Source organism: Mesocricetus auratus, unplaced genomic scaffold, assembly GCF_017639785.1.
Source record: "Mesocricetus auratus isolate SY011 unplaced genomic scaffold, BCM_Maur_2.0 Super-Scaffold_100051, whole genome shotgun sequence".
Taxonomy (NCBI): domain Eukaryota; kingdom Metazoa; phylum Chordata; class Mammalia; order Rodentia; family Cricetidae; genus Mesocricetus; species Mesocricetus auratus.
Window position 1 is genome coordinate 4,952,321 of NW_024429228.1, and position 12,347 is coordinate 4,964,667.

General features: G+C 38.1%; 1 protein-coding gene across 2 annotated transcripts; it reads left to right on the plus strand.

Annotated features, from left to right (window-relative positions):
* The first annotated feature begins 3,574 nt into the window (after positions 1-3,574).
* LOC121136131 (A-kinase anchor protein 9-like) lies at positions 3,575-11,320 on the plus strand. Of its 2 annotated transcripts, XM_040735811.1 has the most exons (6): positions 3,575-3,716; positions 4,565-4,777; positions 5,625-5,663; positions 7,619-8,271; positions 9,634-9,768; positions 10,986-11,320. In XM_040735811.1, exons 1-6 carry the CDS (start codon positions 3,578-3,580, stop codon positions 11,187-11,189), a joined length of 1,383 nt encoding a protein of 460 aa, XP_040591745.1. In that variant the 5' UTR covers positions 3,575-3,577; the 3' UTR covers positions 11,190-11,320. The 2 variants fall into 2 exon arrangements, with proteins under 2 accessions (XP_040591745.1, XP_040591746.1); XM_040735812.1 differs by lacking the exon at positions 5,625-5,663.
* The last annotated feature ends 1,027 nt before the right edge of the window (positions 11,321-12,347 follow it).

Genomic DNA, 12,347 nt, shown 5'->3' on the forward strand with positions numbered 1-12,347 from the left:
GAACACAGAGTACTTGCTTTTTTTTCTTTTGTTTTGTTTTTTGTTTTTTGTTTTTTGTTTTTTTTGTTTTTGTTTTTGTTTTTTTTTTTGCTTTTGGTCATGGTGGGTTTTTTCTCTCCTTTTTTTATTTATCTTTTAGGCATGTTACTCTCAGTTCCCGCTCCTTTCCTCCTCCCCTGGACCCACAATCCTCTCAAGCCCCACCCTACTCCATCTCCCCTCCACTTCTCAGGGAGGGTAAGGGCTTCCATGAGGGATTTTCAGAGTCTGCCACATCATCCAGGGCAGGGCCTAGGTCCTCCCCTATGTGTCCAGACTGAGAGATCATCCCTCCATGTGGAATGGGCTCCCAAAGTCTATTTGAATGCCAGGAATAAATACTTTCCTATTCCCCAAGGTCCCATAGATTGCCGAGGCCTCTTCTCTGAAACCCAGGTTGGGGGAGGTGGTCTGGATCCGTGTCATGCTGGCCTCTCAGTCTTCAGTCTGGGGTCCATGCGTTCATGGGGTCAGTTGCCTCTATGGGTTTCCCTACCCTGATCTGGATTCTTTTGCTCAACACTCCTCTTTGCAATTGGGTTCCAGGAATTCAGTTAAATTTTTAGCTGTGGGTGTCTGCCTCTGCTTCCATCAGCCCCTGGATGAGGGTTCTAGGATGGCATATAAGGAAGTCATTAATCTCATTATCATGGGAGGGCATTTAAGGTAGCCTTAATGCCAGTTGGTGTCATTCTTGAAGATCTCTGAAGATCTCACTAATGCCAGATCTCTTCTCCAACTTATAATGGCTCTCTCTGTTATGGTATCTCTCATCCTTCTCTCCTCTATTCTTACCCTGGCTCAACCTCCTGCCCCCCCCCATGTCCTCCTCTCCCCTCCTCATCTCCCCATCTCTTTCTCCGATCCCTTCTCCACTCCCCTCCCTCAATCCAATTAGGAGATCTCATCCCATAACCCTTCTCGAGGTTACCATGAATCTCTATTTAAGTGTCCTCCCTGCTTTCCAGACTCTCTGCCCTGCTCCACGTTTAAAATCCATATATGAGTGAGTACATACCATGTTACCTGTACTCCACAAAATTTGAAAATTTAAAGGAAATGGATGATTTTATGGATAGATATCACTTGCCAAAATTAAATCAAATTCAGATAAGCATTCTTAATAGACCTGTAACCCCTAATGAAATAGAAGCAGTCATCAAAAGTCTCACAACCAAAAAAAATACCCTGGCCCAGAAGGCTTCAGTGCAGGATTCTGACAAAAATTCAAAGAAGAGTTAACTCCAATACTCCTCAAACTGTTCCACACAATAGAAGCAAGAGGTTCACTGCCAAACTCTTCAATTACCTTGGTACCCAAGCCACAGAAAGACAAAACTAAGAAAGAGAACTACAGACCAATTTCTGTCATGAACATTGATGCAAAAATACGCAATAAAATACTAGCAAATCAAATCTGAGGACACATCAGAAAAATCATCCACGTGATCAAGTAGACTTCTTTTTTTCTTATCTAAGTATGGTAAATTTTGTTTAAACTTTGTCCTGATTTATTTCATTTTGATTAAAGTATAGTGACATTAGCTCCTCTGTTCCTTTTCCATTCTCAGGTCTCCCACATGTGCCCCTCTTACTTCTCAGCTTCACATCTCTTTTCTTTATTATTATAACACACACACACACACACACACACACACACACACACACACACACACACATGACTGCCTTATGCTTGGGAAATCAGTTTCAGTACCCTGGTCTCACTGTGGGGAAACAGAACAGTTCATCTTTCTACCAGTGTTCAGGAATGCCCAATATCCCAGTTCCTGGTGCTTATGAATGGGTCCTCATGTAGCAAAGGTCATATCTTCATAAAACTCTTGGAACAGTGCATGACACATAGGGAAACATCCCGGAGCTCCACTCTTCAAATCTCCAGCAGCAGAGCTGTGATCTCCATCTTGGTTTTTTGTTTTGTTTTGTTTTGGTTTGGTTTGGTTTTTACGAGACATGGTTTCTCTGTATTGTTTTGGAGGCTATCTGTCCAGCCGGCCTTGAACTCACAGAGATCTGCCTGCCGAGTGCCGGGATTCAAGGCGTGCACCACCATCGCCCGGCTCCATCTTGTTCTTATTGTAAATTTTTAAGTATACTGTCAAGCTAACTATCTTAAATATTGTGAAATGACAGATAAAATTAAGGGATTGGAAATTTACTCATATAAAGCAGGATTTTATTTTGTTTCAAATCCTTTGTTGAATTTCTGTTGAACATTTGAAATATGGAAAGAAAAGCACCTCTGTTGGTTACGGCTTTGACCTCTAAGAGAGTTCACATATTTAGTAGGTAGCAATTAAGTAATTTACTGGAGAGATTTATATGTGCGTATGCAGAAGTGATTGGTACTTTTGCAAATAGCTGTTGCAACTAAATTAAAAAAGGTACTTGTGTACAGATGAGTTCATACTTTCTGGCCATGTTTCTTTGCAATCTCCACAGATGTGGATTTTACATTTTAAAAGAATTAAATCCTTTTCCCAAGTAAAGGTGTTTATATAAAATCTTTATTCTATTGTGGTGATACATTTTACATTTCATATGAATTCTTATTGAAATAATATTTTTAGTGATATTTTAAACATCTTATTAAAACAAGAATCATTGCATGTGGCTATTTTGGACATTTATTTTATTTAGATCAGTGGTTCAGTAACTTTATGGTTGGGGTCAGTGCAACATAAGGAACTGTACTAAAGGGTAGCAGCATTAGGTAGATTGAGAACCACTGATTTAGAGTGACCATAAGGTTTAGTGACACTACAGTCAGTGTTTTACTATAAATAATAGTACTCAGATGTGAGCACAGAAGTAATACTAATGCTCATATATATTAATATAATATGTTAATCATTTTATCAATGTATTATCTATATAAGTAATTATAATATTCATTAATTAATTATAAATAATTATGACTGTTTAACTGTTTTAGTACTTACTGTACTTGGTGGTAGACTAATACATGTAATCATAAATAATATCACAAATAAATGAGCATGTACAGGAACAGTCCAGGACCAGAGAACAGCCAGCTGTTGATCTCAATGAAGCTGAATGTAAGTGCCTTGTCTTTGATGCCATAATGAAACTATAACACATAGGCATATTACATGAAAGCTTTGTGCTTCTGAAAGAATTTGTAAAGAACTTTAAAGTTTCTGAAGGTATTCCACTTATTGAAAAACCATAGGCTATAGAAACATTACAAATCCAGTACCCTTCGAATGCTATCAGCACACACATTTGTGCATTGCAAGATGGCAAAACATTCTGGAGGCACAGATTTGAAGCAGGAGGGAAATGGCTCACTGCTACTGGTTCAGCTGTGTGGATTCAAAGAAGGCAATGTCCCTGCTTTTGTCATCCGTGCCCCTAAAGGGACTTCCTTGTTACCTATCTCAATCAGTATGTATCTGAAGCTTCTAACTATATATAATTCTAAATATAATATAAAATATATTTCTACACAGACAACATATTAATATAATTAATCATGTCATAATTATATGTTACATAGATGGATGAGATGCCTGAGTCATTTACACAGAACCAAGAAAAAACAGAGTCATTTAGTTATCTACATGAACTAAATGAGCATGTACAGGAACAGTTCAGGACCAGAGAACAGCCAGCTGTTGATCTCAATGAAGCTGAATGTAAGTGCCTTGCCTTTGGTCACTGAGACAGGAGATGTTTCAGTCTGATGTACAGCCAGGTTTGTAAACCCTCAGTATAATTGAAAAATTATTATAGTTTGTTCTCTAAGTTTCCCTAAGTAAATAAAAAATTTAAGAATGCACACACAAACACGTTATAAAAAGAATTTATAGAATTAGAGGTAACATTTAAAAATTTCGATGATTCAAAAGTAGATGGTGGTGACTCTGAGGTTTTTTCTTCAAAATGAGAAAACTGAGGCTAAAGCTGTTGTTTGTATGCTATAAGGTCATAATTAAATGTTATTGCAGATTTAACCTCTAACACTCTCTTCTATTCTCTCAGGCTGTTGAGGGTGCTGACCTTCTAGAATGTCTTACAATATCAACCTTCTCTAGTAAATTTAAAATGTGGCTAAATTCACAACACTTGATGTATATTAGGAGTCTGTCTATTTCCATATGTATAATAAACTATATTACATATGTGTGTTGTGTTCTTTATTATAGCAAACTACTAGACAGTTTAGGGAGATTTCATGTTTATGTACAGTAAGCAAGGAAACTTCCTGCAACATGACAGTAAAGCTCGGCAGCAGGCTTTTAAAAGGATGAAGTGACAGAAAGTTTTGCTAATAGGATGGTTTTATTATTACTATTAGCATCTGATGGTAAGCTTGGCCTAGATGTACACATCTGCTATCTCAACACTTAGAAGGCTGAGGCAGGAGCATCACAATGTTGAAGGCTAGCTTAGGGGATGCCAGTGAGACCCTGTCTCAAAAAACAAAGCCTCATTGTGAATTTAAATTGGAGGCAATTCCATTTCCCTACATTGTGTCTTACAGGTATTGTTGATGGGTATTCAGATGAAAAAATTCTTTTGGAAAGAGAAATTCAGGAAAAGGCCTGCATAGTAGATCATATAGATCAGGAGTTGCTATGCATGAGCGGGAGACTTCCAAAACTTGAAGAAGAGCAACAGCAAATACAGGAGGAGCGAGCTTTGCTGTCCAGGCAGAAGGAGGCCATGGGAGCAGGGGCTGGCCCAGTGGAGCAGCGTATGTACTGAGACTTTGTGTCTTATAGTTCCTCTCCTGTCTTTACTCTTCAGATGCTTATGTGACAGACTATCCTCTCCAGTGCTGTTATTACAAACTTGAAAAATCATAAAATGCACTTTAAAGGCAAATGAATTAATAGCCATTTTCATTTTTCATGTAATCATATCTTCTCTTTTGCCTTTTAAGGCTTTAACTGTTAACAGGACAATAGAATTATTCATTTCTGCTCACACATCTGTATCAAAAAGAAAAAAGCTACATTTATTGAGGCTGCATGCTTAGGAAATGGGTAAAGAGAGATCTTTTATTGGGAGAGAGGTCATGAGTATGTTGTGAACCCTCATCGCTGCTGGTCATGGGCAGGTGTGGGCAGTGTGGGCTTGCCAGCCAGAGAGAGCAGAAGACATCTGACATCTCCTTTAGAAGCATTCACAGAACATTTAACTTCATAATGGCTGATTGTTACATCTTGATTTTATAGCTTGTTGAGTGGGAAATATGTGTCTTTGTGTTTGTGACTATGGACTTTAAAATCCTACTTATCCAACCTTCTTTGATTTTAAATGTATAGTTTGGATCTATAAATTTGGAGTTTCTCTAGTTTTATCAGCATAGAAATAAAACATACATTTTCCCCTTTGTGGGGGGGGGGTTGCTCAAATAGTTTGTCACAGGTTTAGGGCTGGAATTTTAAAGGTTTAAAGGTCTCATGTCATACATACAACATATGCAAGAGATGTGGAACTGTGGGTAGCAGTGACATCAGCATTTTAATGTGTGCAGATGTGAATTATTGTATTTCAGGGAGATGGAGACATGAGTATAGTTTTGTTTCCTCTCCTAGGGCCAGCAGATGTTGAGGTCGATGCAGCTCCTGGAGCAGGTGTGTGCACAGTTGCATGCACTGTTGTTGGGTGGGAGACTCACAACTCAAAATTTGGGTGACCCTAGATTTTCAACTAACATTTCTAATTTATAGATGTCTGTTGTGTTCCTTTCATTTTCTTTTAACAGAACACAGCTTAATTTACAATGAAATATGTTGTGGCTTGCTATTAACACCTGAGGTTCATACTTACCTCAAATATTATCTTATTTCTTCTGTTTTTGCACAGAGCCCAAAACCATTTTGATTTTTCAAAAGAAAATGTTGAGTCTCTTTAAGAAACAAAGTATTTTTTCTTTTCTAAAAATGCATTATTTTTTGTTTATTTCTTTTTTTTGAAACAATGTTTTTAAAAATACCCATCCCAGTTCCCTCTACTCCTCACCCTCCCACTCACATCACCATCTCCCCTCCCCCCATCCACTGCTCTGAGAGGGTGAGGCCTCCAATGGGGAGTCATCAAAGCCTGTTATATCATTCGGGGCAGGGCCAACACCCTCTCTCCTGTATCTTGGCCAAGCAGGGTATCCATCCGTAGGGAATGGGCTCTAAAAATCCAGTTCATGTACTAGGGATAATTACAGATTTCACTACCAGCAGCCGCATAGACTGCCCACACCCCCTAACTTTCACCCACATTCAGGGAGCGTGGTTCAGTCTTATACAGGTTCCCCAGCTGTCGGTCTTGAGTCAGCTCCTACTTGCTTGGGGAAGCTGTATCTGTCGGTTTACCCAACATGGTCTTGACCACTTAGCTCATATTATTGTTCCTCCCTCTTTTTTTCAGTTGGACTCCAAAAGTTCTGCCCAGTACTTAACTGTGGATCTTTGTAACTGCTTCCAACAGTTACTGGATGAAGGCACTATAATGTCAGTTAAGGTAGTCATCAACCTGATTACAGGGGAAGGGTAGTTAAGGAAGCCTCTCCACTGTTGCTTAGGTTCTTCATTGGGGTCATCCTTGTGGATTCCTGGGAAAGTCCCTAGTGCTAGGTTTCACAACCCTCATAATGGCTCCCTCTATCAATTTCTCTTTCCTTGCTCTCCCTCTCTGTCATTCCCCCACAGGAGGGAAAGCTTATCTGTTAAAGGGTAGCCTCACATCCAAAGCGAAACAAATTGTTTTTATTTTTTGAATATATTAAGTCTCCGTTCTCTGATTTTTTTTCATAGTTTTCCTTGCAAAACACAGAAGTTGTTAAGCTCATGGTATCAAATGGATACGTTCATTTACTAAGAAGCATTTTGTCTGGTTTGCTTTGATATTAACATATAATAATGACAATATTTTAGGAAAGATATTTTCTATAGATCCCAGATCTGAACACAGTGTTGCCACATTAGTCAGTGTAATAATTCTACAACGTTATGTTCTCCGTTTGTTTTTGCTATCTATACTTTATCACCTACATTAACAACAGCTAATCCTCACAAGGTCCTTTCTATACCCCAGACTCTAATCTTTACACTCATTAGTTCATTTCATCCCCAATTGCTCACACAACAAAACTGAAGACCATCTTATCAAATGTCACACATGAGAAAAGTAGTAGACGTAGGAAATGAATCTGCTCTCATGCACTAACCACATGGATCCCCATATGTGCTTGTGTTCCCTTGTTGCACAAACTTGTAAACATGAAGACGGAGCTCAGGGATATGGACCTAATGTGATAAAGTACAAGACTAATCAGAAACCCTGACTGTCATCTCCTTCCTCTTTCTGTTCCCTTTTCTCAGTTAACATTTTAAGAGTATCTGCTTACTGTATTCACTGTGTATGCACATACAGGTGAGTATTTGCTTTGGAATGTACTTAGTTTTGCCTATGGTCAAAAATGTGGTCAGTGCTTTACGTTTTAATTCAACTGAACTTTGTTCTTTTCCTAATCATAAAAATGTTTTATTCTGTATTTACTACATTGTTCTCACAAACATACTTTTTGTAACAGAAACTCTGAACAAAGGACACATGGACCAGGAGCAACTGCACACTGTACCTATGGAAAGTGTTGGCATGGCTGCCGATGAGCTCCAGGCTGATGCACTGCAGCCTGAAGATGTCTCTGCCCAGGACTCTTCTGAGCTTCTAAAGACCCTGACTCCTGTCGGTGGCCTTAAACAAAACTGCAAAGGTTACCGAAGTCAGGAAGCACAGTTACTAACCCTGGAGCAAGGAAAGTCAAAACCAGAACTTCTTCAAAAGAAGATCAATATTCTTCAAAATTTACTAGTAGAGAAAATAGCTGAAGCCACCGTTAGTCAAGCTCAACTGGAGGCCTTTCAGCAGTACGTGAAGTACCTCCAAGAGAAGAGAACATCAGAACTAGAAATGACAGATAGGTACAATGTAAATCCTCTGACAGGAGACAACACAGTATTAGACATCTACACATTAAGTATGAGACTAGAACAGTTAGAGAACCAAGTAGCTGAAATGCGTTCTAGTTTCATTGCAGAGAAAAAACAACTCGAAATTACAAAGAAAAGGGTTTCTGATATAGAAAACATACTGAAGCTACAGATGCCTCTAGATGAGGACACTACAAAAAGGCAGGAGATTAAAGAAAATGAAAGAAGCCTTCAAGATTTGGATATATCTGAGGTTAGTTTTCACTCAAGATTTGAATATCTCTGATGTTAGTTTTCAGTGTGATTTTTTCAATTAAATGATCTAGGTAACTCCTTCTTTGTTCATTAAGTTGACTGATACTTTACTAATAAGTCTGGTATTTGGTTCATATCAAACAACTTATATGTAGTGAGACTTCAGGAGAATACACTGTTCCTAAAGCAGAGGATTCAGTTCATTTCACTCAAACATTTTGGTTCATGAAATTTGTGGCACTTGGGCTCAGAAAGCTCCACTTTGAGATAGTGGGGTTACTTCCAGACAGAACTCCCAATAAGGTAGAGGGGTACCTTGAATGGTTATGGAAAAGGCTTTTGGATGACCTGATTGGCTACCTGAGGCCCAGCTGCTCACAATTGGCCCCATGAGGTTTAGCTGTCTTATTCCTCCCATGTTAGACTTGTCATTTGCTGACAGACTATATTAGATGCTGTTCCCAACACTAGAAAAAAGCTATAGACACAGGTCAAATTATGTTTAACACTGTGTGTAGTTTTATTACCATCATAGAGGCAAGTGAAAACTATGTTCTGTGGTCTTCAAATATGATTACCAGTTGTAGTAGTAAAGTTACTCACTGAAACAAAAGAAATATAAAAATACTGCATGGAAGCTGAATTTTCTTAGACTTATGTGATTTACTGCCTTAGATTCTTTATAGTACATATCCTTTGTAGCCATCTCCATAAGAAGTGAAAAGTTTTCACAGTAATATTCTACTAAGCTCTTAGAAATTGTATACCTGGTGAGTTTTCCTTGTTTCTAGGGGGAAAATGTGTTGGAAATCTTATTAGAGATCTGATACCATAATTATTTCTTACCACACAAAAGACAACACAAAGAATGAGTTTCTCAGTATTTACAATCTAAAATAATAGAAATGTGGTATTTATAATAATTAATTTATATTTCAAATGGTAGTATTTTCACATATGGGACTTTTCCTACAATCACTTGCAACTATTTTACTGTGGGTACTAAATATTAAAATAGTAGTAAGACTTCCCCCCTAAAGCATCTAAGAGATATCTTAGCCAATTCTGGCAGATTTTGAGAAACATGATATAAATTTGTAATTTTGAATGGCAATAACATATGTTAACACACACACACACATATATGACATGATTTTATCCTCTGAAAATTGGTTTTATTATTTCCATAGAAAGTGATGTTTCTGAAAAACATCCTTGCCGATTTTAACAAGCACTGGCATATTGTCCTCTGACTGGAGGCAGCCATCCTTAGCAAAAGTATATTATAGTGTAGGAGTGATTTGGACAGTCATGTTTCTCATGGTTTCTGAATGGTCTTCTCATTCCAACTCTCACTCAGACAAGAGTTGATGTCATTCATGCCAGTGGAGACCGTGGATTTTTGGATGAACTTGAAGCTCTTGGAGCCAGATCGGTGTCTCACAAAGAACGAGACCGTTATAAAGAACAAGCATACAGCCATGAAGAGCTTTTGGTAAGATGAGCAACACAGCCCCTAATGCATCCAGTTCTACCTCTCTTCATTTCCTCTCAGTGCTTTCCCTAGATGTGTACCTTAACCATCAGTAGCAGGGAAAGTCTTTGGATTTAAAGAAAACTTCCATTGCTACATTTCTTTATCAGTGCTTGCTTGTTTGGTTGTCCTTGGGAATACTGGCTGAGGGGATGCATTTATTCTATATGCTGTGATGGAGGAGAAATGTGTGTTTTAAGCAGAACCAAAGATGTCATGAAAACAAAATGTGACAGTATAAGTGCACTTCTCCCTGTTCTGACCACAGTGTGGACAAAGTGTGTGGAGACTGTGAGGACTGTGGGTGATTTTCCTGTTTCCATGCAAGTGGGACTTGAAGCATAAACTGTGCTCTCTGTGTTCATCCTTAGATTGTTTGTTTGGGGGGGCTTTGCTTTGTTTATTTGATTAGAGAACACAGGACAAATTAGTCTGTACACTGCAGATGTTTCAAGGTTGCTAAAGACTTATTAGTGACACTTTTCATTTTCCTGGAAAGAACATTTGGTGAATTTTTATGTAAGGTCCCTATGTTAGATATCATAGTAATATTCATCACTCTTGCCAAGATTATTGTGCTGTGTAGAATGCTTTGGCCCAGAGAGATATCTCAGCAGGTAAGGACATTGACTGCCCAGCCCAGCAACCTCAGTCTGACCCTGAAACCCACATGGTGGGAGGAGAAAACCAATCCCCACAGATTGTCCTCTGTCTCGCACATGCTCACTGTGGAGCGGAAGCATGTACACAGACACAACCAACGAGTAAGTAAATAAATAATCAAAACAAGATTGTTCGGCTTTCTAGGAAATTCACAGCAATGTTTAGAAATTAAGGCCCATCTGTCAGCAACAGACCCACACAAATTGTTTTTTGGACAAAAATGTTTGAGAAATTTCAATAACAAATTTGATCCTGGGGGCAGGGCAGGGCAGAGTGGCTCATGCCTTTAATCCCAGCACTTGGAATGCAGAGGTAGGTGCATCTCTGTGAGTTCAAAGCCAGCCTGGTCTACAAGAGCTAATTCCAAGACAGTTAGATGTACACGGAGAAACTCTGTCTTGAAAAAAAAAGAATTACCATGTGCATTCTGTTCTTTCTCATTCAGACTTCCTGGTTGTTAATTCCATTATCTCTATACCTCTCTTCACTTAATTTTTCATTTTCCTTTGTTACAGGGCAGTGAATACGGAACACCTGTGGAATGTCTCCAGACATCTGACAGAAGGACTGTGTCAGCTGAAAATCACACATTAAATATGCAAATTAATGGAAGGAAAATGAATGGGACCAGAGAACGAGACACTTCAAGCCAAAGTGTTTGCATGAGCACTAGCATGGATTTACAGCCAGCTGGAAGCATTCAGTTTGTTGCTCCGTAAAAATGTTTTATTCAGGCAAATTATCTCATTGCACACAGGAGATAATTGATAGTATTACTATCAGTGTTAATAGTTGTCAAATTGGTTTTAAATATCTATGTTTTATTTTAAATAAAGAAGTAGTACGTTGATATGGTTCAGCTCTTTCATTTTTCTTCACTGTAAAGTTTTTTTTTGAGAAAAGTCTTTTGATCCTCTCAAGATGTCTACATAAAAAGATATTCACAATAAAAATAGCTGTTTATTTTTAATTTTTTGCTTGAAAAAAGGTAATGTGTAGTATCCATACAGAAAGTTACAAAATTCAGACCCAAACTATAAAAAATTATAAAATGTATATATGGGAACATTACTTACACGTCAAGAGGAACTTTTCCTTATTCCAAATTCTTGTCAGATTCTCCTCCTTAAAACTAAGGGTTTCATTTTCCTGTTTTTTTTGTCTTTAGTTTTCCTACCACTTTATAAATTCTTAGACTGTATATGTTTAAAAAGTTTTCCTGGTTTTGAAATTTATCAATCTGTGTATATTTTGTGTCTAGTTTCTTCACCTTTTTGTAAATGTTTAAAACATTTTATTTCTGAGACAACAGTTGGTTATATAATATACAATTGGGATTAAGAGAAAACTGGAAAATGTAACAAAACATAATAAATTTATTACACGATGCCCTTCTTCAAGACATACTCTTCTTTTCTCCTCCTTGCTAAACCAGATTTTTTTTTCAATCTGGACTAGTATTTGTACTACATCGATTTGTAGTACAACAAAATGTCTTAAAATTGCAGCGTTTCACACAAAAGCATCAAGTTACAGGATACTACCATGCAGTCTGGCCAATTCCCCAATGCAATTTCTGTGTAAAAAGGTCACATCCATACTTATTCAGTGTTCCCGGTCAGAGATAACAGACTGTTTGTCCTGAGCTACATAACTGGGCAAGAAAGAGCTCACATTCTGCCTTTCCTCCAACGAGTTTTCCTCATTGCTCCTCTTTGGAGATAAGAGAAAATTGTAGCATAAAAAGTATTCTTTCCCCAGCCTTCTCTCACCCCTTAAACACATAGTACCTGCTTTATTTGTTATTTTATGTATATGACTGTTTTACTTGCATGTGTGTAAGTATACCACTTGTGCCTGTGCCTAGTGCCTGGGGG

Coding starts and splice junctions, on each gene's coding strand:
- LOC121136131 (XM_040735811.1), top strand. CDS start 3,578: ATGGATGAGATGCCTGAGTCATTTACACAGAACCAAGAAAAAACAGAG. Junction 5,664..7,618: donor CGATGCAGCTCCTGGAGCAG/GTGTGTGCACAG, acceptor TTTTTGTAACAG/AAACTCTGAACAAAGGACAC. Junction 8,272..9,633: donor AAGATTTGGATATATCTGAG/GTTAGTTTTCAC, acceptor ACTCTCACTCAG/ACAAGAGTTGATGTCATTCA.